Source organism: Oncorhynchus gorbuscha, linkage group LG12 (assembly GCF_021184085.1).
Source record: "Oncorhynchus gorbuscha isolate QuinsamMale2020 ecotype Even-year linkage group LG12, OgorEven_v1.0, whole genome shotgun sequence".
Lineage (NCBI taxonomy): Eukaryota > Metazoa > Chordata > Actinopteri > Salmoniformes > Salmonidae > Oncorhynchus > Oncorhynchus gorbuscha.
The window spans coordinates 68,604,296-68,623,648 of record NC_060184.1 but is presented as its reverse complement, the minus strand read 5'-3'; the positions used below and the strand labels follow the sequence as shown (position 1 = coordinate 68,623,648).

Sequence of the window (19,353 nt, the reverse complement as noted above, 5' to 3'; positions counted from 1 at the left end):
AGAAATCAGCCAAGACCACAGAAAAATATTTCTAGACCTCCACAAGTCTGGTTCATCCTTGGGAGCAATTTCACGGATGAACGTGGTACACGTGGTACACGTTCATCTGTACAAACAATAGTATGCAAGTATAAACACCATGGGACCACGCAGCCGTCATACCGCTCAGGAAGGAGGCGCATTCTGTCTCCTAGAGATTAACGCACTTTGGTGCAAAAAGTGCAAATCAATCCCAGAACAACAGCAAAGGACATTGTGAAGATGCTGGAGGAAACAGGTACAAAAGTATCTATATCCACAGTAAAAACGAGTCCTATATCGACATAACCTGAAAGGACGCTCAGCAAGGAAGAAGCCACTGCTCCAAAACTGCCATAAAAAAAGCCAGACTACGTTTTGCAACTGCACATGGGGACAAAGATCGTACTTTTTGGAGAAATGTCCTCTGGTCTGAAAAAGTGTGTGCGAGCAAGGAGGCCTACAAACCTGACTCAGTTAAAACAGCTCTGTTAGGCGGAATGTGTCAAAATTAATCCAAGTTATTGTGGGAGACCCGAAACGTTTGAACAAAGTTAAACAATTTAAAGGCAATGCTACCAAATCCTAATTGAGTGTATGTAAACTTCTGACCCACTGGGAATGTGATGAAAGAAATAAAAGCTGAAATAAATCATTTTCTCTACTATTATTCTGATGTTTCACATTCTTAAAATAAAGTGGTGATCCTAACTGACCTAAGACAGGGAATTTTTACTGGAATTAAATGTCAGGAATTGTGAGTTTAAATGTATTTGGCTAAGGTGTATGTAAACTTCCGACTTCAACTGTATATCATCAAGGCCTTTTTTCAGCCTATTGGCATAGACATGGGCTAGTAACTTATAGTCACTTGCCAACAACGTGATTGGTCTCCAATTGTCCAGGTAAAGAGCGCCCTTCATTGGTTTGGGTATAATAAATATTAGTTCTTCTCTCAAAGAAGATGGTAAGATAGCATTAGCAATACCCTCTTTGTAGACCGAAAGCAATAACTATCTAATATCAAGCCATAAATGTTGATAGAATTCAGGAGTCAGGCCACCCGGTGCAGGAGATTTACCTTTGGGCATTTGTTTAATGGCTTGGTCCAACTCAGTAATATATATCAGAATCACTGAGTTTCTTAAACCTTACTTCTACAGGCCAACATAGTTATTAACTGAATCAAAACAGGAATCTAAGTCGCTTTCTGAAAGATGAGATTGATATAGTGAACTGTAGAAAGAGTGTATTTCCTTATTAATCACTTCAAGATCATCAGATATAGTGTAATTTACATACATTGATGTAATACTATTCCTAGTCTGCCTACTCTTCTCCAAATTAAAGAAATAAGATGTGGGGGGGGGGGTTCTCACCTGTTTCCAATCGATTTAGCCTTTGAACGGATGAAGGTCCTGTGCCTTATACAACACTCCTATCAGTCTCTGTCCTTGAGCAATGGGCGCTGACAGATGAGTAGGTCCTCCTGGTATTGAGCTGTTGCTGTCTCGTCCTCCCGTGGGGGGTTTGAACAAACAGTACGCGTCTCGGAGTCTGGCCCGTTAGAGAGCAGCGCTCCCCCTTTTCCACACCCCGCTCGCTGCACAGCCGCAGTCCACAGCAATGCTCCTGTAAAGCCTCTGCTCCGCTTTCCCTGCTCTCCCTCTGTGCTTCAGTAAAGACCCATCCACCCCCCGGTGCAACAGTGCTGCAGCTTCATCTGATCGGGGCTCCGCACCTGCCGCCATCGTTATCAATAGCCTATAATGGAAATACAGCAAGGACGCACTTTTATCTAGCCTTACGCCGCACCACGGAGTCCAGGTAGGCATGTTAATAGTGGTGGATACATGGATGAATTCATTAATTAATGGACGGGCGGGCGGTCTATTTGAGGAAAATTGTTAAAACAATGCAAGGCTATTGTTAATGCAACATGGCGGGGTTTTGGGGAAAACCAAGGGTGATTAAATATTATTAGGCCCAATTTTGAGACACATGAGAAGGTAAGAGAGGAGCACCACAAAGGACTAGGATGCTGAAATGGTCTGTTTTGCGTTATTCCAAGCATCTACGGGTTGTGGCGAAGAAGAGGCTATCGGGACCATTTCCTCTTGTGGTGGGGTGAGATACATGTACAATCGAATGTGTGCATAGCGCAAGCTGCATGTCTTTTAGGGTTCCTATTCCTACATTGTCTGGTTTTCAGAATTGGGCCTAATATCATTTTATGATTGGTTATGATAGTAGGCCATTTACGAAATACTTTATTTGGAGCCTGTTGATGAGTAGTCTACACAATCTGCCACAAAACTGCTCCATACCACAGTGACTATAGCAAGTATAGGCAACTGTGTATTGTTCTTTCAATTCATACCAGATAACACAATACACTTTAGATTATAATCAGGCTGAGTGATCTCTTGTTACTGTATTAACATTAAGGCATGGAATGTGGGCAGAGGGATAATGTCTAGGCTACTATAGTCCTCTTATCGAAATATTATCTTATGTGTCAGCGCTCATCTCTGTGTGGCTTCTTAAGTTTGTGTCTGTGCCACTGCGAGTCTGTGTGTGAATTTTGACACGTGTGTGTGTGTTTGGTGCATGCATCAACGGGTGTGTGTGTGTGACCTCTTATAACACTAGTATATGTGTGTGTTTCCAGACAATGAGTGACGCATACAAAGCGTTGGTCACCTCCAGCTGGCTGACCCCTGACCCCACAGCCTGGTCCAGCAGCGGAGACGGATTCACGGACAACGCCACCTACTCACCTTTGGACTCCTTTCCCCCGGTGCCCCCTCTCCTGGTCAACCCCTGGGACATCTTGCTGTGCTCCTCAGGGACCCTCATCGCCTGTGAGAATGCCCTGGTGGTGCTGGTGATCTGGCAGAACCCGTCTCTCCGAGCCCCCATGTTCCTGCTGATCGGCAGCTTGGCCCTGGCTGACCTCCTGGCTGGTCTGGGCCTGGTGCTCCACTTCACCTTGGCCTACCTGCTGAGGTCTGACTCGGCCCAGCTGCTGACTGTTGGTCTGGTGGTGGCCTCCTTCTCAGCCTCCGTCTTCAGCCTGCTGGCCATCACCATAGACCGTTACCTGTCACTCTACTACGCCCTGACCTACAACTCAGAGCGCACTGCCGCCTTCACCTACACCATGCTGGTCCTCCTCTGGGGCCTGTCTCTCTGCCTGGGCCTACTTCCCATCACGGGGGTGAACTGCCTGGCGGAGGAGTCGACATGCAGCGTGGTGCGCCCGCTGACTAAGAACAACGTGGTGGTGCTGTCCGTATCCTTCCTCCTGCTGTTCGGCCTCATGCTGCAGCTGTACGTGCAGATCTGTAAGATCGTCATGCACCACGCCCACCAGATCGCCTTGCAGCATCACTTCCTGTCCACCTCGCCCCACTACGTCACCACCAGGAAGGGCGTGTCCACACTGGCCATCATCCTGGGAACGTTCGCCGCCTGCTGGATGCCCTTCACCGTCTACTCCCTCGTCGCCGACTACACGTACCCACCTCTCTACACCTACGCCACCCTGGTGCCCGCCACCTACAACTCAGTCATCAACCCAGTGATCTACGCCTTCAGGAACCAGGAGATCCAGCAGGCTCTGTGGCTGGTCTGTTGTGGCTGTATACCGGCCAGGGTGACCCACAGGGCACGGACTCCCAGCCACGTCTGACACAGACCCAGGCCCTGGGAGGGAAGGAGAGAGGTGCCCTGGGCAGAGGAAGGCAGGCAGGCAGGCAGGGCTCATGCTGGGTCTACTGCATGGCTCTGTGTCTCCATGGCTGGGCTGTATCCAGTGAAGGATGGAGGCAGCAGCAGGAGAAGGGGAGTTGGAGGGATAAGTAGAGGCAGAGACATACAGTATATATCTTTGAGTATAGGGTGGAGGATTTGGTACAAAAGTGTACTGTATGCTTACTGTACCTCTGACCTTCTCTATCTCGGTCTTACCCGTTTAAATATAAAACAACATCACATGATCTGACCGCTGCCACCATAGGTGTACCATCCCCCCTCCACACCTTCACCCCACCGTTGGGTTTACGTGCCACGAGGTGTTCTGCAGATGACTGGGAAAGGATGGTCGCATGGCGCTGCAGCAAATGTAGATTACATAGTTTTAGCCGCTTTTAATGATGCGCGCTTTTTTCCTCCATAAAAGGATTGAGAGATTATTCTAGACTGTTTAAACTTGTCCCACAAGTTAAAAAGCTCGCGTGTGTGCAAAAAGGCAATGTATGTGTCCCATGGACAGAGAGGGAGAGCGAGAGGAGTAGTGGAGGGAGTGATGAGCAAAAGGGGGCGATGATCAAGATGCAGACGTTTCCCGACAACGAAGCCGGGCTGCGGCTAGAGCATCTCATCTCGCTGCTGCACTCTGAACGTGCTTTGAAAGCTAAACAACCGCGAGAGGCTAAAAATAGCCCCGGCGCTCTGTGATCCGCGCGCCCTGCGTCCTCCGCAGACACCGAGTAAAGAAACCAAGCCGAGGAGGAGGAGAGCGGGCGCTTATCTTCCCTTCCATCCATCTTTCAATCTCCATCTCTCCCCATTTCACGTGTGAGAATGTATTATGATGTTCTGTTTGCTCTACATCCCGAGGTGACAACAGCCTCCAGAAGATAAGTACCCTTATTGCCCTACACCTTGCGCGTGCCAAATGCCCTTATATTATGATTAGACCTATGGGTTTGATCTTTTTATCTCCGTTTTATCCAGTCGCTTCTTCATACATAAACAGCCCGATTCTCATAACTAACTCATTCTTTATTTTATGCGCGTTAAGTAGGCTGACTTCTCTTGAAAGTAGAGGAGAGTGAAATGTTCCCTCTGCAGATCAAGCAGACAGTTAGACCGGATGGGAGCTGTTGAAACGGAATGTATTGTGGGATCCTCGCTATATGAGCCAAGTTACAATTACCACCAAGCATGTTAACCATATTGGCACTATGTGTGGGGTGTTTGCGTTTTACACCAGATACCCGGGTTTGCTTCCAGCTTCCTCTTTTTGGTACATTGATGTCAGAAGTGGGATGGCGGCCGTGGGGCCATCGGACTACACAGCCCGAGGTGTATGAAGCATAGGACTTTAATGAATACCATTTCACTTGATATTGCAACCAGGTCTCAGACCATTGTGTATTATTCTATATGTAAATCCAAGATACTCCATTTTGTGTGATATGTTATGTTTGGTTACATAAGACAGCCTTAACTCAAGGACTGCAAATTTGATATCATCACTGACACCTTCAGCATTTTAGCTAATTGGCAACTTTTCAACTACTTACTACTTTTTAGCTAATTTCCAACTACTTAGCATGTTAGCCAACCCATCACCTAATCCTAACCATAGCCCTTTTAGTTAACCCTAACCTTAACCCTTTAACATAACTCCTAAACTTAACCACTATCCTAGCTAGAATTAGGAACATATCATACATTTAGCAAATTTGTGACATATTGTACATTTGCAACTTCGTAACATATTGTACGTTTTCCATCTTCGTAACATATAATACAAATTGTAATTCGTAACATATTATACGAAATGGGGATGGACATCCACAAAGTAATAGAGTGTTGATTACCATTCATCTATGTGACAGACCATGGTACAATAAGTGTATTTATTTTCAATGTTTTAATCTTTGGATAACAAGAAAGGAGGAGAGCAGTGACACGTCTTGTTCTTCCAGCTATGGATGTCTCCTGCCTCCTGGATCCACTTCCTTACCGTGGCTGACAGAAGCCAGTCAACACCACCCCCTGATTTAGAGCGGTTGGGTTAAATACAGAAGACACCTTTCGGTTGAAGGAATTCAGACTAGGTATCACCTTCCCTTGATCAGCGGTGTGGACGTCATGCTTGCTGCTTGCCTAGCGAGTACCAACAACTTCCTTCTGATTCAGCTCATAATGAGGCTTGAACCCAGGACCTCTGCCTTGCTGGACACGTGACTACCCTCCTTGACAACTGTTTGAGCTATCGGAAAATATCTAAGCCGATAGCTCAATTTCAAGATAGCTGTGGAGTGAGCTGACGGGTACATCCTTAATACATTCCCCCCTTCTAAACTCGCTTCATAGCTAACAACCCGGCCTTGGAGCTGAGCCCAACTGCGGATCACGGCACCACTGTTATGGACCTCGCGCTGCTTGCCTAGCAAGTACCACTTCCTCCTGATTCGGCTCACACCGAGGCGCAAACCCAAGACTTCTGCCTTGCTAGCACATATGACCGCCACCGTCTTTGACAACATGTCAGCCATTTGAGCTATCAGAATATATCTAATTCGATAGCACCATCAGTGACATTTCAAGCTAGTTGTGGAGTGATCTTATGGTTGTTCTTAATGCTGTTACAGCATCGCCCTTCACACATTGCTTGTTGATGAGGGTCAATCGGCCCTAGGTCCTCATTCTGCCCTGTCATATCAGCCAGCAGCAACAACTAAGTGTTAGTTACTTCATGGACCAATCGCAATACTCTGTCAGCAATAAGCAATGATGTGTATAAGCCCTGGGCGACTAACAGGAGGCGTTGTATTGAAGCCACCTCGCAGTCATCTTGGTACTCCTCCTCCAGTGTAAAACATATTTAGGAAGACATAGAAATGCATTTATTAATGTCTACATTAGTGTCTGATAAGTTTATTATATTACAGACACCTTCATGCATACTTTAATATGTGAGCTAAACATAAAATATGTAAAAATCCTTAAAGTATTTTCTTAATACTCATGTTACAGTCCCCTCTTCGACAAAACAAATACTTAAATGCATGTAATTTTGTCCTTGAAACATGTAATTGAAAGAATTCTGTAGAATTCCATTCATTTCTATGGAGGACTGCTGCTACTGGGGAGGGCCAATATGGCCGACCGGTGGCTTAAAAGCCTCTCAATGGCCAATACATAGCATCCGCAATCCAGGGTTTATAAACATCATTGGCAATAACAGCCTCTTCCCAGCAGCATGACCACCTCCAGCATGATGATATACAAGGACAACAGCCCTTATCTACGATGCCAAGCAGAGTCCTTATACGACCAGGCCGAAAAGGACTCTGAACTTCCCCCAATACTTGTGCCGTGTGTGATTTCTCCAAATGGGAAATTAGATCTTGACTTGTGTGTTTTGTTTTTGAAAATGTGAATGGGACAGGAGACTGACTGCCACCGTCCAGTATTCTGTCATCACTCATTACAATGTCACTGCCTCCTTTGATCTGAATCTACTGCTGTATTCTCTGGCTATGGTCGTCTTCAATATCTTACACTGAATGAAACCTGGACTCTGTGAGAAAATATCTCACCGGTTTTCAGTTGCATCTGCCTTTGTGAACATATTAAGTGTCTGTGATTAAGGAAAATCTTTCTGTGCATTTGAGTTGCATGGCCTCTGAGTGTGTGCATTTGAGTATGATGTGTGTGTGTGTGTGTGTTTGTGACCAGAAGCACAGACCTACTGTATAGCTGTCTCCATGGGGACAGTAGATCTGAGGATTTACTATCTGCGTGACCCTTTCACCTCAGGGGAAATGGCTGCCATTATTCCCATCATTCTGAGAGAAGTGGCCTCATCACACACATTCCACCAGAGGAATGACGTAGAGAAGGATAGTTCCTGATGTGTTGAACTGAATAGTGGAGGTATGCAGCGGCTGACCCTGAGCAGTAGTGTGTGGTAAAGGCAATGACGTCACGTGACTGATGGAATAAGAGCTCCTGTCATAGAGCCTGGTATCACAAGTTCTTGTGGCTCTTCACAGACCTACAAAGCCAAGAAGACATGTCCTTTACCTTTGATGAATAATCTATTTTGTTATATTTAGTGAAAGTTTCTATATTTTTTTCTAGCGTTGACACGCCTGAATTCTGATTTATCTAAAGTATCTTGTATCTTAATGCGCTGTAGAGCCTCTTCTGAATGTATTGGTAAATATACATTGTTTATTTAATGTGGCAGCCTGTTGACCAATTAGATTCTGTAGATAGAGCATCATATCTTTTTATAGGGGTGTTATGACATCACGTATGGTGCTACCTACGCCAGGGTCCAAGGGGGGCTCAGATGCACCAATTTTGAGTGACATCACATTTCACTCCCAATTACTGTTTTCTAAAGCCTGTTTACATTTCAATCCCTAGCCCCTTCCCCCAATCCCTCCCCCTTCTTTAGGCAGATCTGCAAAGTCTGGAGAGGTGAAAGCAGCATGTCTTACACTTTACTTAGCCTGTTGGAGGGCTAGGTGGAGCTGTCGCAGTACTTTCACCTATCAAAAATCTTGAGGATGTGCCGGACCAATGAGCTAAGGGCTAGGGACAGAAATGAAACCGTGCTTCCTTATTTTTTTTTAATGTTCTCTCATGTACAGTAATGTCAATCGTTCTAGGCTCTAGGTGAGCTTTCGTAGTTGGGATAGGTGCAAACAAGGGCTTCACATTCTTGAGTAGACAAAGAAACCACTGGTGTGTGGATATGGTACTTTACTGTTTGGAGCATATTTACTTCATGTTCAAGTATTGTGCAGTGTAATCGCACAGAAAAGTGTCATTTTGATTGTACAGAGGAATGAACTTTCATGTGGTTGGAGGAGTTTCTAGTGTTACCGGTGGGGTTTCAAGAGCTGTTGGTGAATTATGTGGTTTGGTACCCCGATCCAGAGCTAAATTACAAGTCTTTTAACTCCTCAATGGCTGAGAATGGGGAGGGATGCTACAGTAACAGCATCTTGTGTAGACTCATGCGTTGTTTTAAATGTGAAATGCACTTTATGTTGTTGGACAAAAAAATGGCACAACAAATTAAGTATCTGCAAAATGAAAACTATAAATGATAATCAACATGCACTAACTGAGATATTGTAAGACGTGTGAACGTGGTGTGTATTTTTTCACGGTGTTAGATGTACATTTTTGTTGCTTTGGTTAGTTTACCGAATTGAGAGATGTTGTTAATTTTGTATTAAAATAATGTGATGTGCATTAAAAACACAAGCCTGTGTTGGTTTGTTTTGTTCACTCTGAATCCACTGGCTCTGCTCCCATGGTGGCTTCCTTCTAAACTGTACTGTTACCATGGAAACTGCTGTGTCACCATCAGGACCATGTTGTCTCCTGACAACGGTACGCCAGTAAAAGAATCGCAGACAACATTGTGAATATCCATTTTCATATTTGTTCTCAAGGTCAGAGTTCAAAGGTTACAGATTTTACAAAAAAAACAATCCAATCTATTTTTCAGCTCCCAAATCTTTGCTAGACATCACTAAGCGATCATAGTCTCAGATGTTATTCATTAAGCTTCCTTTCACTCATATCTCTCTGATCTCCAATCAGACGCTCTTACCACACACTCCAGCTCCGTTTCAATATCCATTCTTGAGTACCACTTAGGAAGATGGCCAGTTAATAGTCTACATCAGTCACATATATAGAGTTAGGCCAGGTTTTACCACAGCCACCATGTTAGCACCCATATAGAACTTTATTAATGAATAGTTGTGATGTACCAAAACGAGAGCGCCTCTGACAGTTCCCTATGAAATGACCCACTGTAATCAAGCAAAACAGAGCAGTGAATTTAACAGATTTTTTTATTGATTAGCATTGGGGATAATGTGTATTCAAGTCAACAAATTGCACATCTGCTTTCACTGTGAAAACTATCAACAGTAAACAGCACAACGTGGAAGCTTTAATTATCACTTAGAAATGACTATTGAGGAGAAAGTGGCGCTCCATGGATGTTCAGAGAGAACCCTCATTGGCCTAACTCTCAACATATATCTGGTCTACATTGTTTGTGCGGTTGATGGAATACAGCCTCACTCTCAGGTGTTGTTCAGAAGGAACAGTTGGGAAACGCTTTTTTTAAAATGATCCTATTTGTTCCTCCTGAACGCTACCCTGACCACCGCAGTCCACTCGGACTTCTCTTCCTCCAGTTGCTATAATCTACACATTAAAAGCTTGTCGCTTCCCAGATTAACTATTAATAAGTGTTTGAGTAAAAACATTAGAAAAGACAAGTAGATTTTCTGTCCAAGGAGAGGTTGCTATTTCTCCAAGTGACGCCCTTAAGATAGTTACCATACATGAGATAAGTCCCCATTCGTGGGGTGCCAACACATACAGGGCTTTACTAGTGTTATTATGGATAACATATTATACAGAGACACTGTGGTCTCCTGGGGTGTATTCAAGATGCCCAGAGCGTTGCATGAGAATTCTTATATGTTCATGTAATAGTTTTGAATTGAACGTTGGTTTGCAGTTAGTGTCTGTATAGCAGCTGAACATGACACTATGCATCTTGAATTCAACCCTAGCGTTCCAGTTGGGAATCCTTCAGCAGCTGATGCAGGAGCCTGATCTCCCAGCAGTGCTACATGTGACCAAGGATCACCCAGCTTATATACTGTACAAACATACCTACGACACGAGGGAGTGTATGAGTCTGTATATGTGAATGTTAGCTTATGTTCATGTGTTCGTACACATACCTTTTAGTGGTTCTTAGTTTGTGGATGTGAACGTGCACGTGTATGTGCTTTTCAGCTTTTGAGTGTGTGTGTGTGTGTGTGTGTGTGTGTGTGTGTGTGTGTGTGTGTGTGTGTGTGTGTGTGTGTGTGTGTGTGTGTGTGTGTGTGTGTGTGTGTGTGTGTGTGTGTGTGTGTGTGTGTGTGTTAGTCAGACCAGTCGTTCTCCTCCAACTCGGAGTCGTCCTCGGAGTCAGAGTACTCAACGGCGATGCGTCTGGACAGGATGGTGGCCACATCGTTCCCTACAGGCTCCCTCTTTTCCTGCTGCTCCTGCTGCTCCTGTCCCTTTTTCAACTGGATACCTACAGCCAGGGAGAGAGACCGATAGATACACTTCAACTAGATACCTACAGCCAGGGAGAGAGACCGATAGATACACTTCAACTAGATACCTACAGCCAGGGAGAGAGACCGATAGATACCTACAGCCAGGGAGAGAGACCGATAGATACACTTCAACTAGATACCTACAGCCAGGGAGAGAGACCGATAGATACACTTCAACTAGATACCTACAGCCAGGGAGAGAGACCGATAGATACACTTCAACTAGATACCTACAGCCAGGGAGAGAGACCGATAGATACACTTCAACTAGATACCTACAGCCAGGAGAGAGACCGATAGATACACTTCAACTAGATACCTACAGCCAGGAGAGAGACCGATAGATACACTTCAACTAGATACCTACAGCCAGGGAGAGAGACCGATAGATACACTTCAACTAGATACCTACAGCCAGGGAGAGAGATACCTACAGCCAGGGAGAGAGACCGATAGATACCGATAGATACACTTCAACTAGATACCTACAGCCAGGAGAGAGACCGATAGATACACTTCAACTAGATACCTAAGCTAGATACCTACAGCCAGCCAGGGAGAGACCGATAGATACACTTCAACTAGATACCTACAGCCAGGGAGAGAGACCGATAGATACACTTCAACTAGATACCTACAGCCAGGAGAGACCGATAGATACCGATACCTACAGCCATAGATACACTTACAACTAGATACCTACAGCCAGGGAGAGAGACCGATAGATACACTTCAACTAGATACCTACAGCCAGGGAGAGAGACCGATAGATACACTTCAACTAGATAGCCAGGGAGAGACCGATAGATACACTTCAACTAGATACCTACAGCCAGGGAGAGAGACCGACACTTCAACTAGATACCTACAGCCAGGGAGAGAGACCGAGAGATACCTACAGCCAGGGAGAGAGACCGATAGATACACTTCAACTAGATACCTACAGCCAGGGAGAGACCGATAGATACACTTCAACTAGATACCTACAGCCAGGGAGAGAGACCGAGATACACTAGATACCTACAGATACCAGCCAGGGAGAGAGACCGATAGATACACTTCAACTAGATACCTACAGCCAGGGAGAGAGACCGATAGATACACTTCAACTAGATACCTACAGCCAGGGAGAGAGACCGATAGATACACTTAGATACCTACTTAGATACACTTCAAGATACCAGGGAGAGAGACCGATAGATACACTTCAACTAGATACCTACAGCCAGGGAGAGAGACCGATTCAACTAGATAGATAGATACCTACAGCCAGGGAGAGAGACCGATAGATACACTTCAACTAGATACCTACAGCCAGGGAGAGAGACCGACACTTCAACTAGATACCTACAGCCAGGGAGAGAGACCGATAGATACACTTCATAGATACCTACAGCCAGGGAGAGAGACCGATAGATACACTTCAACTAGATACCTACAGCCAGGAGAGAGATAGATACACTTCAACTAGATACCTACAGCCAGGGAGAGAGACCGATACCTACAGCCAGGGAGAGAGACCGATACACTTCAACTAGATACCTACAGCCAGGAGAGAGACCGATAGATTCAACACACTTCAACTAGATACCTACAGCCAGGGAGAGAGACCGATAGATACACTTCAACTAGATACCTACAGCCAGGGAGAGAGATACCTACAGCCAGGGAGAGACCGATAGATACACTTCAACTAGATACCTACAGCCAGGGAGAGAGACCGATAGATACACTTCAACTAGATACCTACAGCCAGGAGAGAGACCGATAGATAGAGGGAGAGAGACCGATAGATACACTTCAACTAGATACCTACAGCCAGGGAGAGAGACCGATAGATACACTTCAACTAGATACCTACAGCCAGGGAGAGAGACCGATAGATACCTACAGCCAGGGAGACAGACCGATAGATACACTTCAACTAGATACCTACAGCCAGGGAGAGAGACCGATAGATACACTTCAACTAGATACCTACAGCCAGGGAGAGAGACCGATAGATACACTTCAACTAGATACCTACAGCCAGGGAGAGAGACCGATAGATACACTTCAACTAGATACCTACAGCCAGGGAGAGAGACCGATAGATACACTTCAACTAGATACCTACAGCCAGGGAGAGAGACAGTTAGATACACTTCAACTAGATACCTACAGCCAGGAGAGAGACCGAGTGACTTCATCCTACAGCCAGGGAGAGAGACCGATAGATACACTTCAACTAGATACCTACAGCCAGGGAGAGAGACCGATAGATACACTTCAACTAGATACCTACAGCCAGGGAGAGAGACAGTTAGACACAGTCAGCAAGCCAGTCAGTCAGAAAAGGCATGGTCTGGCGCCCGGTTGAGCGCAGTTTTCTAATTTTTGGCCATTGGTCCCAAAGTGAAATATCCACCCACCCGGGGCACTAAGCGATGCAAAATCAGCCCCCAGTCAAGTTAGTCAGACACAGACAGACTGAATAACCCTGCCACAGAGACACACAGGGTTAGATACAGATAGGCAGTCTTACCCATGCGTATGGCAGCCAGCAGATCACTACGAGCATCATTAACAGGTTGGGCAATGTGGGGCACGGAGGACATCTTGGGAGTGGTAGAGTAGGAGGAGCCTGGAGGAGGGGGCGGAGGTATAGGGGGAGGTGGAGCCACCAGAGACCCAGTGAGTGGTGGTGGGGTCGGGGCATAGCCACCGGCTGATCCCACTGGTCCTGGAGGAGGAAGTGGTCCTCCGGGGGGCGTGGCAAAGGCAGATTGTGCTGATGGCATGAGAGGAGTGGGAGGAGGACCGTTTCCATATCCCTCCATCATACTGAAAGAGAGCGGGAGAGAAGGTAGAGAGGACGAGGGAGAGAAGGTAGAGAGGACGAGGGAGAGAAGGTAGAGAGGAAGAGGGAGAGAAGGTAGAGAGGAAGAGGGAGAGAAGGTAGAGAGGACGAGGGAGAGAGCGGGAGAGAGGACGAGGGAGAGAGCGGGAGAGAGAGAGGACGAGGGAGAGAAGGTAGAGAGGACGAGGGAGAGAGCGGGAGAGAAGGTAGAGAGGACGAGGGAGAGAGCGGGAGAGAAGGTAGAGAGGACGAGGGAGAGAGCGGGAGAGAAGGGAGAGAAGAAGGAGAGAGAGAAGGCAGAGAGGAGAGAAGGTAGAGAGGACGAGGGAGAGAGGCAGAGGGAGAGAGGTAGAGAGGTAGAGGGAGGAGGGAGAGAAGGTAGAGAGGAGAGGGAAGGTAGAGAGGACGAGGGAGAGAAGGACGAGAAGGGAGAGAGAGCGAGGGGAGAGAAGGCAGAGAGGACGAGGGAGAGAGGCGGGAGAGAAGGTAGAGAGGACGAGGGAGAGAGCGGGAGAGAAGGCAGAGAGAGGAGAGCGGGAGAGAAGGCAGAGAGGACGAGGGAGAGAAGGCAGAGAGGACGAGGGAGAGAAGGTAGAGAGGACGGGAGAGAAGGTAGAGAGGACGAGGGAGAGAGCGGGAGAGAAGGTAGAGAGGACAAGGGAGAGAAGGTAGAGAGGACGAGGGAGAAGGTAGAGAGGACGAGGGAGAGAAGGCAGAGAGGACGAGGGAGAGGAGGGAGAGAGGGGAGAGAAGGTAGAAGGCAGAGAGGACAAGAGAGAGAGGTAGAGGCAGGAGAGGGGAGAGAAGGCAGAGAGGACGAGGGAGAGAAGGCAGAGAGGACGAGGGAGAGAGCGGGAGAGAAGGCAGAGAGGAGAGAGGGAGAGAAGGCAGAGAGGACGAGGGAGAGAGCGGGAGAGAAGGCAGAGAGGACGAGGGAGAGACAGAGAGGACGAGGGAGAGGCAGAGAGGACGAGAGAGAGGACAGGGAGAGAAGGTAGAGAGGACGAGGGAGAGAGCGGGAGAGAAGGTAGAGAGGACGAGGGAGAGAGCGGGAGAGAAGGCAGAGAGGACGAGGGAGAGAGCGGGAGAGAAGGTAGAGAGGACGAGGGAGGGGAGAGAAGGTAGAGAGGACGAGGGAGAGAAGGTAGAGGGAGAGGAGGGGAGAGAGGGGAGAAGGTAGAGAGGACGAGGAGAGAGAAGGTAGAGAGGACGAGGGAGGAGGTAGAGAGGACAAGGGAGAGAGCGGGAGAGAAGGCAGAGAGGACGAGGGAGAGAAGATAGAGAGGACAAGGGAGAGAAGGGTAGAGAGGACGAGAGAGAGAGAGGGAGAGAAGGTAGAGAGGACGAGGGAGAGAGAGGGAGAGAAGGTAGAGAGGACGAGGAGAGAGAAGGTAGAGAGGACGAGGGAGAGAGCGGGAGAGAAGGTAGAGAGGACGAGGGAGAGAGCGGGAGAGAAGGTAGAGAGGACGAGGGAGGGAGAGAAGGGAGAGAAGGAGAAGGACGAGAGAAGGTAGAGAGGACGGGGAGGACGAGAGAAGGCAGAGAGGACGGGAGAAGGTAGAGGGAGAGAGCGGGAGAGAAGGTAGAGAGGACGAGGAGAGGGAGAGAGAGGTAGAGAGAGGGAGAAGGTAGAGAGAGGAGAGAGAGGGAGGGAGAGAGGACGGGGAGAGAAGGCAGAGAGGACGAGGGAGAGAGCGGGAGAGAAGGCAGAGAGGACGAGGGAGAGAGAGGGAGAGAAGGCAGAGAGGACGAGGGAGAGAGGGCAGGGAGAGAAGGCAGAGAGGACGAGGGAGAGAAGGTAGAGAGAACGAGGGAGAGGAGGTAGAGAGGACGAGGGAGAGAAGGTAGAGAGGACGAGAAGGTAGAAAGGACGAGAAGGTAGAGAGGACGAGAAGGTAGAGAGGACGAGGGAGAGAAGGTAGAGAGGACGAGGGAGAGAGCGAGAAAAAGAAAGAAAGAGAAGAGAGGAGGGACAAAGTGAGACCGTGGGCATGAAGCATTATACTGTATTAATCATCATAACCATTTCAGAAATCGAAAGTATCTTGTCTATCTGCCTCTCCATAAAAACATCTCACTTATAGCGATGTCACACTAAACATCCTCTGACAGCTGAAGAAGAATGAATATCAGGATGCCATTATTTTCACAGAGTTTATTACGGAGTCGTGCCAAGACCAAGGCAGTTGAGAGTACCAGGGCTGTACTCGGTTTGTATGGGTGACAGTATAAACCTAAAGATTAGTCCCAGAGAGAATTAAGCCTGTTGTTCGTCATCAGATCAGATTTCCCCTGACACAAGACTCAACCAAACCCTAGAGTGACAACAAAAGAGCGCACATGGATTTGTCTGTGTGCACGTTTTAATGTTTATTTGAGTGTGCATTTACACATGTCTGTCTGTCTGCCAGGGTGTTTATGTATGCGTGTGTCTGTGCACTTGCTGACCTGTAGTCCACAGGGGGCAGAGATCCGTTCATGTTCTCAGTGGGTGGAGGAGGGGGTGGAGCATCATGGGGGCGACCCAGGGTGGCTCCCCTATAGTCCTTGTCCAGAGTGGCATGTCCCTGGGCAGCCAGCTGAGCAGCCAGGAGACTCGGGGGTGGGCCGGAGTATGTGTAGGCATGACCAGCATGGTTGGTTGAGTTAGGGTAGTGGTGGTGGTCCATGTGATCAGGCCCAAGACCCCTAGGAGATGGAAAAGGTTACAGCATGGCCAGCAGGAGGAGTAAGAGGGCTAAATTCTCCCTGAACAGCAGAGGGAGACTAAACTAGCACAGCACTGGGGTAACACCTTAAGTGGGTAATAATCTATACAGAAAAGTAATTACTCCATACTTCTTTACATTATGTTATAAATGCAAATGTGTTCATGTGTAAACTTTTCATTGAACTCATCTCATATGTATGTACGTGTGTGATGACTGACCTCATCTCAGGGGACAGTGATCCCTCGGAGGTGGGCCCCTGGTGGAGCGAGTGTGTGTGGCGGTGGTCAGGCCTCAGCTCCTTATCCAGGGCCAACATATTCCACTCCTGGCGACGGTTCCGAGCCTTACGCACCTTCTTCACCTCCCTCTGCAACGTCCCATCCACACAACGCTTCTGCTCCTGGGAGGAGACACATATTAGTGGAGACGGAGGAGGAAGAGATACAATGAAAGAAAGATAGATAACTTTAGACTTTACTTTGTTCTTCCTCTTCTCCTTCCTCTTGTCCTCTGTGTCCTGCAGCATTGTTTCTCTCCACAGGTTGAAGAAGTAGGAGGGGTCAGTGTAGAACTTCAGCCCCTCCTTGTGGTCATCCCTACAGGGCAAACACGGCTCAGGGTTTATGGGAAATGAAGTCCACAACATTCCATTATGAGACTCTGGGTTTATGCCACAGGAGGTTGGTGGCACCTTCATTTGGGAGGACGGCTCGTGGTAATGACTGGAACGGAATCAGTGGAATGGTGTCAGATACATCAAACACATGGTTTGAAGGTGTTGATGACATTCCATTTGCTCTGTTCCGGACATTATTATGACACGTCCTCCCCCCAGCAGCCTCCTGTGGTACACAGAGAGGTTAGACAGATCTGGTGAGGTATGACTCTGGGTTTACACTGCCCTGGGTAGTAGAGAGGTTAGACAGATCTAGTGAGGTATTTGACTCTGGGTTTACACTGCCCTGGGTAGTAGAGAGGTTAGACAGATCTAGTGAGGTATTTGACTCTGGGTTTACACTGCCCTGGGTAGTAGAGAGGTTAGACAGATCTGGTGAGGTATTTGACTCTGGGTTTACACTGCCCTGGGTAGTAGAGAGGTTAGACAGATCTAGTGAGGTATTTGACTCTGGGTTTACACTGCCCTGGGTAGTAGAGAGGTTAGACAGATCTGGTGAGGTATTTGACTCTGGGTTTACACTGCCCTGGGTAGTAGAGAGGTTAGACAGATCTAGTGAGGTATTTGACTCTGGGTTTACACTGCCCTGGGTAGTAGAGAGGTTAGACAGATCTGGTGAGGTATTTGACTCTGGGTTTACACTGCCCTGGGTAGTAGAGAGGTTAGACAGATCTAGTGAGGTATTTGACTCTGGGTTTACACTGCCCTGGGTAGTAGAGAGGTTAGACAGATCTAGTGAGGTATTTGACTCTGGGTTTACACTGCCCTGGGTAGTAGAGAGGTTAGACAGATCTGGTGAGGTATTTGACTCTGGGTTTACACTGCCCTGGGTAGTAGAGAGGTTAGACAGATCTGGTGAGGTATTTGACTCTGGGTTTACACTGCCCTGGGTAGTAGAGAGGTTAGACAGATCTAGTGAGGTATTTGACTCTGGGTTTACACTGCCCTGGGTAGTAGAGAGGTTAGACAGATCTGGTGAGGTATTTGACTCTGGGTTTACACTGCCCTGGGTAGTAGAGAGGTTAGACAGATCTGGTGAGGTATTTGACTCTGGGTTTACACTGCCCTGGGTAGTAGAGAGGTTAGACAGATCTGGTGAGGTATTTGACTCTGGGTTTACACTGCCCTGGGTAGTAGAGAGGTTAGACAGATCTAGTGAGGTATTTGACTCTGGGTTTACACTGCCCTGGGTAGTAGAGAGGTTAGACAGATCTGGTGAGGTATTTGACTCTGGGTTTACACTGCCCTGGGTAGTAGAGAGGTTAGACAGATCTAGTGAGGTATTTGACTCTGGGTTTACACTGCCCTGGGTAGTAGAGAGGTTAGACAGATCTGGTGAGGTATTTGACTCTGGGTTTACACTGCCCTGGGTAGTAGAGAGGTTAGACAGATCATAGAAAGGGATGGGGAGATAAACCACCTATATTTGGAGAGGATGTTGAGCGGTGGAGGTTTATCACTCAGGTTGTACATCTCCTTGACAGGGATGGGCACGCTCCTCGTGGACACCACCTGCTGGTCCTGGGCGGTACTACTCTTAAATGCCTTCTTCATGTTAATGTCCTGCAGAGAGACTGAGGACAGAGAGAGAGGACAAACAGGGAGAAAAAGAGTGCGAGAGAACAAACAAGAGAGAGGCGGGAGGGAGAACAAACAAGAGAGAGGCTGGAGGGAGGACAAACAAGAGAGAGGCGGGAGGGAGGACAAACAAGAGAGGACGGGAGGGAGAACAAACAAGAGAGATCTGGGAGGGAGGACAAACAAGAGACTGCCCGGGAGGGAGGACAAACAAGAGAGGTGAGGTAGACTCTGGGACGGGCCCTGGGTAGGGAGGACAAACAAGAGAGGGCGGGAGGGAGGACAAACAAGAGAGAGGCGGGAGGGGTTTAGGACAAACAAGAGAGAGGCGGGAGGGAGGACAAACAAGAGAGAGGCGGGAGGGAGGACAAACAAGAGAGAGAGAGGAGGACGGGAGGGAGGACAAACAAGAGAGAGGCGGGAGGGAGGACAAACAAGAGAGAGGCGGGAGGGAGGACAAACAAGAGAGAGGCGGGAGGGAGGACAAACAAGAGAGAGGCGGGAGGGAGGACAAACAAGAGAGAGGCGGGAGGGAGGACAAACAAGAGAGAGGCGGGAGAGGGCGGGAGGAGGACAAACAAGAGAGAGGGGAGGGAGGACAAACAAGAGAGAGGGAGGACAAACAAGAGAGAG

General features: G+C 47.7%; 2 protein-coding genes across 7 annotated transcripts in view; one reads left to right on the top strand and one right to left on the bottom strand.

Moving 5' to 3' along the window:
• The first annotated feature begins 1,622 nt into the window (after window positions 1–1,622).
• On the top strand, window positions 1,623–9,034 carry gpr12 (G protein-coupled receptor 12). Of its 2 annotated transcripts, XM_046292785.1 has the most exons (3): window positions 1,623–1,845; window positions 2,090–2,145; window positions 2,690–9,034. In XM_046292785.1, exon 3 carries the CDS (start codon window positions 2,693–2,695, stop codon window positions 3,710–3,712), a length of 1,020 nt encoding a protein of 339 aa, XP_046148741.1. In that variant the 5' UTR covers window positions 1,623–1,845; window positions 2,090–2,145; window positions 2,690–2,692; the 3' UTR covers window positions 3,713–9,034. The 2 variants fall into 2 exon arrangements, with proteins under 2 accessions (XP_046148741.1, XP_046148742.1); XM_046292786.1 differs by lacking the exon at window positions 2,090–2,145.
• A 589-nt stretch (window positions 9,035–9,623) lies between these two features.
• Window positions 9,624–19,353, bottom strand: part of wasf3b (WASP family member 3b) — a 30,582-nt gene continuing 20,852 nt past the window's right edge. For all 5 annotated transcript variants that reach the window (XM_046290835.1, XM_046290838.1, XM_046290836.1 and 2 more), the window contains 6 exons: window positions 18,563–18,716; window positions 16,945–17,062; window positions 16,685–16,866; window positions 16,204–16,443; window positions 13,441–13,739; window positions 9,624–10,891 (listed from right to left, as the gene is read on the bottom strand). In XM_046290835.1, the coding sequence (XP_046146791.1) occupies window positions 10,734–10,891; window positions 13,441–13,739; window positions 16,204–16,443; window positions 16,685–16,866; window positions 16,945–17,062; window positions 18,563–18,716 (1,151 nt within the window). In that variant the 3' untranslated portion in view covers window positions 9,624–10,733. The remainder of the gene's footprint in view (window positions 10,892–13,440; window positions 13,740–16,203; window positions 16,444–16,684; window positions 16,867–16,944; window positions 17,063–18,562; window positions 18,717–19,353) is intronic.

Coding starts and splice junctions, on each gene's coding strand:
- gpr12 (XM_046292786.1), top strand. CDS start 2,693: ATGAGTGACGCATACAAAGCGTTGGTCACCTCCAGCTGGCTGACCCCT.